This window comes from Carlito syrichta, unplaced genomic scaffold (assembly GCF_000164805.1).
Source record: "Carlito syrichta isolate Samal-C Ts95f unplaced genomic scaffold, Tarsius_syrichta-2.0.1 Scaffold89315, whole genome shotgun sequence".
Taxonomy (NCBI): Eukaryota; Metazoa; Chordata; class Mammalia; order Primates; family Tarsiidae; genus Carlito; species Carlito syrichta.
Genome location: NW_007033411.1, coordinates 63,367 through 71,130, shown reverse-complemented (window position 1 = coordinate 71,130; position 7,764 = coordinate 63,367). Strand labels below are relative to the sequence as shown.

Here is a 7,764-nt window from a genome sequence, read left to right as displayed (position 1 = left end):
CAGCTTTGTGTTAGCTAAGAGAATTTCAAACACCAAGGTGAAAGAAAATAATTGTGGCTTACAGCTCATTCACAACTGGCTCTGCTGTTTAAGAATGACTCGATTATTGGGTAATTAGCAGAAATGGCAGCGCAAGCCCCAGGATAGGGTCCTATGGCAAGACTGCTGATACCACGTTTCTGTCTCTTCCAAAGAGGCCCGGATAGTGACCATATGACCCTTATCGCAGTCAGAAGAGGAGACATGCAGCAAATATGTGCTGAATCGAGTGAGGGGAAGGTAAAAAGAGCAGGGAGAGAAAGACACACAAAGCCAAGAGGAAGGAAAGCTGGCTGGATTTAAAAGTAGGGCACATTCGCTGGAAAATATTAGATGACTCAAAGTGTCTTTTTAAGGTTCACGAAATGTTTTATTTTAATACAGACATATAGACTATTTTATAAAAGGTAACAAAAGTTGATATTCAATAACTGTTATTTATTAATTTTGCCTTTTCGTATGCTGCTACAGAAGAAATTCTAAGAAATCTTGAATTGGCAGTGGTGAATCAGAAGGCCATGAGTGGATTTTGTATTGCTTTAAATGAAGAGTTAATTATTTAACCTCAAAACTGTTAGTTATGACGCTTCAAGCATGCTCTTAGCTGCATTGCCCCTTTGTCTTCAAAGGCTCAGAAATTATAATTAAGCAGATTCCTGAGTTGCTAAGTGACACATAACCAGAACTGAGATTTGGAAACATTTAGTTCCCAGCTTAGTCCACAGGGACATAACATCTCTAACATTAATCACATAAATGACATTTGGCATAAATATTCTTTGTCATGGTACCTCTTTGCCTTGTTCTTATTAAGCTCATATCCTATTAATTGAATTCTTGCTTTAATAAGTTGACTTTTCACTGTCAAAAACTTATATTGATTTTTCAAACTCATTGTAAAATCAAAACAATCATAAAATGTAAAGATGTCAACATTGGTTATGATTCAGGTAAAGGTTTGAAGTTGGAGAAACTCCTGGACCACGAGTCTTTCTTTTTCTCACTTCTTCCACCAAACATCATCTGTGAAATCTTGCCCAACTTCTTAAATGCATATTCAAAATCCCATCCAAGAAGCCAGTTTAATATTCAGAGGCATGGATTAATAATAAACCTGATCTCAGTGAGTATTACTGACAAAAATCAATAAAATAAAAAATAAGATAAAAACGAAGAAACAATTCAAATCAAAATATAAAATTCTCCTTCTCGGGTGAGAAGAAATATGCAATCTCAGTGAAGAAGAAATTGCAACAAAATGTCCAACTCCGTCCTTTCATTATCTGTTAGAATAGAGAGAGAAAGAAGCAATAAGCATGGATAGGGATAATTCGTTAAAATTCTGTGTATGGTGTGAGGGGTAAGATATATGTAAGAAATTTGTAGCTTTAGACATTCAAAACATTCTCATTGGATTACATGCGTTTTATAAACAAAAGCAATTGTAGGCACATTAAATGATCTTGTTGAAACAAGTCCCAATTAGCATATAATTACAGCCTAAGAAGAAATAAGGAAGAGTGCAAGTTGAAATTGCCAGGAAATGCAATTTTATCCTATCAAACCGACAAAGTATTCTGTTTATTTGTTTAAGGTAGTACACAGTGTTGGTTAGGGTGAAGCAAATTTCATCACACATGACTGACAAAATTTTAAATCTCTATCATTTTTTAGGAAGAAGTCTGACTGACGTACCTCTTTAAAGAACATTAAAAATTGAATACCATTTATTCATTAAAGTTTTCTTGAAGTAAAAAAATACAAATATTAAAAACAATCTCTGCAGTTTCAGTCTTTGGGCAACGATACAGTACGATTTTCATCATGGTGCAAAATCTGACTGCAGACTAGGGATCGATAAGCTGTAGCACATTATTTTGAGAGATTACTAATAATTATTAAAAATAAATTCACAAAAATGTGCATATAGTCTGAGAAATGCTTATGTCATATTAATGAAATAAGAATAAGATTCAAAAATGCATCTCATAATATCCTAAGTATACAAAACAAAATTGAGAAAAGTACAGGGAAAAAAATAGAAAAAAAAATAGTAAAATGATATTGAGTTTTTCCTGAGCAGAGAAATTGAAATTGCTTTTCTAATTTTCTTCATTTTCTAAAGTTTCTGTACAAAATATGACTTTTTTTATTATGAGAAAAAAGTACAATAAGATTTACTTTAAAAATTAAAACTGGAATTAGAATATACCACAAAAAGAGATGGGAACAGGGTATATCCCTTCTCTTGCCTCCCAAGGGAATCCGCACTTATCACAAAATAGTGTCCAGTGTATTTTATATATATTACATATATAAAATATATACAGACATTTGGTGAAGGATGTAGGATCATAAAGGTGAATTAAGTAAAAATTGTATGATTTTTTTAAGTTATTCTGGAATCAACTAGCTTATCCTTATCCTGCAGACAAAGTTGCACTCTGTGGCTCTGTTGGAAAAACACATTCAGATCCTCCCCTGAGAAACAGCAAACTTTCTCTGTGACCTCAAGCACGAGAGGATGAATGACCAAAAACCCTGGGCTTCTTGAACGTTCACATCCACAATAACAGCTAGTACGAAGTAGAAGCTTTACTGTGCCCAGCACTACCCAGAGAATGGAGTAAAATGAGCATGTTGGCTTGTCATAAAAACGAACAGTTCGACCCACCTGATAAGTCAAGTGTGCTATCTTTGAAAAAAATAAACTTTTTCATGTTCTTTCTTAAATAGAAAAAGCACACAATGCAACAATACCCAGCAGACCTTTGCACAATTAACCCTACAGTAACTAACAGAAATACTGAAAAGAGGTGTTTGAGGAGGAAACTAAAGCGTGAAATTTGATCTGGCCAATCACACATCCCATTTGGCATCATGTTCTGCTTTCTAGAGTCTGCATTCATTGAAGTGCACGTCTTGTACACAACAGATCTAACCAAAAGCACAACGGAGAGTGTGCTAGCCATGTAGCACACTGAATTCTCATGTCTAATTAAACTAAGAGTGGCTTGGCCTTGAAGTGCTCTTGGAGACAGTCTTCACTATGCAAGGTCAGTGACATGCAGACTCGCAGGGCAAGAGTCCAGCAATCACAGGACTGGACCGCAGCCCATGTTAAGCCGAGTTTTAAACACAAGAACAGCTCTCCTAAGGAATCTAGCACTCCTCAGTCAGACGTGGATGCTTAATTTGCATTTTAACTCTTGGAGCTATTCTTCCTTTGCAGTGTGAACTCAGATGAGAACAGAGAGGCTAGGGAAGCCTACGCTGTTAGTCCGGGCGGTGCCTAAATCTCACCTTTCCAAATGGTCACTGCACATCAGGATTGAGGAACACTGGTGGGGTAAGGAGGTGGAGCTGGGTGCGTAGTTGTTTGTGTGGCGCCCGATCTGCGAACAGACAGAGGGTTTCAGTGGGCAGAATTACTGATGCCGACTCTTTTGTCACATGATACTTCCTCGAACATCTGGGAAGAGCAGAACCAAAGCCTGAGTGTCAACTCACGCAGACCTTGATCAAGTCAGTAAAGACGCTTTCGATGCCATCTTCCCACGGCCATTTCCACTTCATGCTTTGGCTCACATTCTTATTTCCTCTATCCTTCCACACCGAATACTTGAACACTTAGACCGTGACTCATATGACTTCTAAATCCCTAGAGAAGTTGCCGATAGTTCTCGCTAAGCGCTGAATAAAACTCACTCCCCTCAAATAATTGGTCAAGGAAGATCTATTCATACCACTCTCCACCTTATTGTTGTCTGTGATCTGTCCTTGCTCTGGGATAAAGATCAGAGTCCTTGACACAACCTTGGAGGCTCTGCTCGATCAGGCCTCTGGCTGCAACATCAGCTTCTTTTCAAACCTGCTGCCCTTTGGCTCTTCTGTGCTCAGGCCACACTAGCCAGCTTGGGACATCACGAACAGGGTCACTCTCCTTTCTACCTCGGGCCTTTGCCCTTGCAGCTCCCTGCTTGGAGTGCTCGTCCACTCCTTCCTCACTGGCTGAGATCTGCTCATCACTAGGGTCTCGACCTGGAAAACCCCTTCCTCAGAGAACATCCTCTTGGCAAGGACTTGTCCCCCACCACATGATACCCACGGTTTTTCTTTTCAGGAACTCGCCTAGTTTGAAACTAACAGCTATGTGTGGGATTGTGTACTGAGAGTTACCATAGTATCTAAGCAATAAGCATTGTGAGAACAAGAATCAAGCTTGGTTTTGTTTGCCATGGGGTCTCCGCAGCTACCACAGCGCCTGGCACGTGGTCACGGCGGCATGAGTGGGCGATGCTGCGTGATGATCCTGAGGCCCCCCTCAGCAGCATTCTCCAAATTGTAGCCTCAGCTCCCTGGATGCCACACATCCAGTGAATTGTTATACATTTCTCAGTAATTCTCTTATAAGAAAAAGCACCATGAAATAAATTTTTTTGGATAAATTGTTTTTTAAAAAGTAGAAAGAAATAAAAGCCAGTGTTTCCTCAGTCTTTTTGCTTGGCTTCCTAGAGATCATAATTAAGACAGTCTTGCAGCCAGGCTCAGTTGCTCAGCCTGTAATCCCAGCGCTTTGGGAAGCCGAGGTGAGTGGATTGCCTGAGCCCACGGGTTCGAGACCTGCCTGGGCAACTTGGCGAGAACTCATCTCTACAATAAATCAAAAATTGGCCGGGCGCGGTAGCACGTGTCTGTAGTTCCAGCTACTTGGAAGGCTGAGGCGGAAGGATCGCCGGAGCCCAGCAGGTGGAGGCTGCAGTGGCCGGGAGCGGCCGCTGCACTCCAGTCTGGGTGACAGAGTGAGATTCCAACTCAAAAAATAAAAAAAAAAAAGACAGTCTTAAACAGCATGGTCATCCTAAGTGGCATGGCATCACGTAAGTTGTCCAGACAGACATGTAGCTTCTCAATTCTTGGCTGCATCAAGCAAAAGAACGATTCTGTTTTAGGAAGGCAGTGCTGCTTGATGGATCATAAAATGATTGGTCTTCTTTGCAGCAAAGACTACACTCTTTGGCCAGTACCTATTTCAGAATGAACATAAAAAGTTTAGTGGCAGTTTATGGTTCTGGAAAAGTGGTCAGACTTGGGGGAGAAAGAAAACGTTCTTTTTGTTTGTTTTGTGAGGAGTTACTCCTCTGTACTCCAATCTCAGCAGACTCTCCATGTGCCAAAGAACAATCCAGCAAGACAGACCCCTGCCTTAGCTGACCATGAGGTGTTTTTTCCTGACATTACACTCCTTGGTTCTTGTTTAGAGGCTGCTTTAACTAAGTAAATGTCCTTGGGCTTGCATTACTTGCTGGTCAACCTTTAAGAGCAGAGACAACCGCTCCCATGTGGATATCATATGCCCGTCCAACGTCAATAGCAGGGGGCAAAAGAACCAAAGGCACGAGGCATTGCAAGGTCATCTGAGAGCTGGGCGTCCCGAGGCATCGTGTACTTCCCTGCTGCACTGTCTGTGGAACCAGAGGAGCTTTGGGGTTGTGAAACTGCTCTGTGTGCTTCCATATTGGTGGACACATGCCATTATACATTTGCTCTAGCCTACAGAGTGTCCAACACCGGGTGGGCCTTCATGTGAATGTGGACTTTGGGTGCAAGAGCGTGTCAATGGAGCTTCCTCGAGCGCAGCAGACAGACCCCTGGGAGGATGTGGGTGATGTCGGGCAGGGGCTCTAGGGCAAATCTCTGCACCTTCCGCTCAGTTCTGAAAAGCAAATGCTATTTTTAAGATGGTTGTATGTGACTTAACCCAATAACGGCCTCCTTACAACTGTCTTGTTCTCTCTGACACCCCCTTCACGTTGTTTCCAAGGCAAACCTGGGCAAGTCTTCAGCGCCTCTGAAAGTTTCCCATTGCTAGAGGATAAATCCTTCCCGATGTGAGATGCCGCCAAACCCCTTTGCATTTAACTCCACTTAATGCTCAACCCCTTAGAAGCGCACAGGATCATCCACACCGACGATGGCCTTTCCTGAGAGTGGAGCACGGGATCTCTCTGGGACACCCCAGCTCTTCTACCCCAAACAAATCATTTCCTCTTGCTTGAACTCAGCTCACGGCTCTGCTGTGTTCTTCCCAAATTACCAGATAATGTATGATGTCCAGTCTGTGAGCAAGGTTTGTCCTCTCTCTGGATGAGAGCCCAAGGAGTTGAGCTAAAGCGGTTTTATTTACTAAGCCAGGATGTTTTTAAGGAATTCATTTAAGGTAATTGTGCCACTGCACTCCAGCCTGGGTAACAGAGTGAGACCCTGACTCAAAAAATTCAGTTAAAGTAGTGCCGACTGGCCGGGTGCAACAGCTCATGCCTATAATCCCAGCACTTTGGAAGGCCGAGGTGAGAGGATTGCCTGAGCTCACGGGTTCAAGACCAGCATGGGCAGGTTGGTGAGACCTCATCTCTACAATAAATCAAAAAATTAGATGGGCATGGTGGCGCATGCCTGTAGTTCCAGTTACTCGGAAGGCTGAGGCAGAAGGATCACCTGAACCCAGCAGGTTGAGGCTGCGGTGGCCATGAGCGTGCCACTGCACTCTAGCCTGGGTGATGGAGTGAGACTCCGACTCAAAAAAAAGTATGCAGACTACTTATGTGCATATGCACATGTGGGGTGGGGGAGTATTGATTTTTCAATTTGTATTTGACTCCCAGACTGAATTTTTTCTTGTAGCAATTCTGGTGGAAGGACTGATGTGGGAGTGGTCACAGCAGACACCTGAACACAGGTGTCACAGTCTCGCATGGCACTTCCTCGAACATTTGGGAGAAAGAGCAAAACCAAAGCCTGAGCGTCAACTCGCACCGACTGTGATCAAGTGAAACAAGATACTTCAGTTGCGATCTTCCCGAGACCACCTCATTTCTGCTTCCAGGCTTTGACTCACATTCTTATTTCCTCTGTCCTTCCTCACCAAATGTGACGTGAAAGCTTAGACCATGACTGATGTGATTTCTTATGTATTACATATATAAATGCCCTTAAAAGCAACCCCTAACTTTCATCCGCACCGACGATGGCCTTTCCTGAGAGTGGAGGACAGTCCTCTCTAGGACACCCAGCTCTTCTACCCAAAATAAGCCGTTTGTGTGGCTTGCTGCTGGACCGTTTTGGGTTTTGCGGAGGATGCCTGATGCCTGAGTTCACAGAGCCACACCGCCTCTGTGTGCTGAGCTAGTCTGCCTGCGAGGTTCCTTCCTACATGACCCAGTCCCACCACAGGTCCGTGGTGACTTCCCATCACGTCACTGAGAGTCCCCTCTGCTCACCCACTCTGCTCCCTGGTGTATCTCCCTCCATTGTCTGAGCCTGAACAACCGAGGACTATGATGGTCTGTGCTGTCGCCTTCAGAATTTCAATGCCAGACTTGTAATGTGTTCTAAAGGCTAGCTGGATTTTGAGGGAACAAAGACAAACCTACCCCGGCGTCCCCTCCCATTACCCTGCGGGTTCACACTGTCTTCTCCTCCCTTTTCCCTCTCCTTGTCTACTGGATCCTTTCCATTCACTTTTTTTTTTTTTTTTGAGTTGGAGTCTCACTCCGTCGCCTAGGCTGGAGTGCCGTGGCACACTCACGGCCACCCCAGCACTGAGCCGCTGGGCTCAGGCAATCCTGTCACCAAAGCCTTCCAAGTAGCCAGAACTGCAGGCATGCTACCACGACCAGCTAATTTTTTGATTTATTGTGGAGATGAGGTCTCGCCAAGTTGCCC

General features: G+C 43.3%; 1 protein-coding gene across 1 annotated transcript in view; it reads right to left on the bottom strand.

The window, feature by feature from the left end:
* Positions 1-782: 782 nt before the first annotated feature.
* LOC103260363 (prostaglandin E2 receptor EP3 subtype-like) overlaps positions 783-7,764 on the bottom strand; it is a 42,087-nt gene continuing 35,105 nt past the window's right edge. The window contains exons 2-3 of the mRNA XM_021712260.1: positions 3,343-3,434; positions 783-1,322 (exon numbers count right to left, since the gene is read on the bottom strand). Coding sequence (XP_021567935.1) covers positions 1,319-1,322; positions 3,343-3,434 — 96 coding nt within the window. The 3' untranslated portion in view covers positions 783-1,318. The remainder of the gene's footprint in view (positions 1,323-3,342; positions 3,435-7,764) is intronic.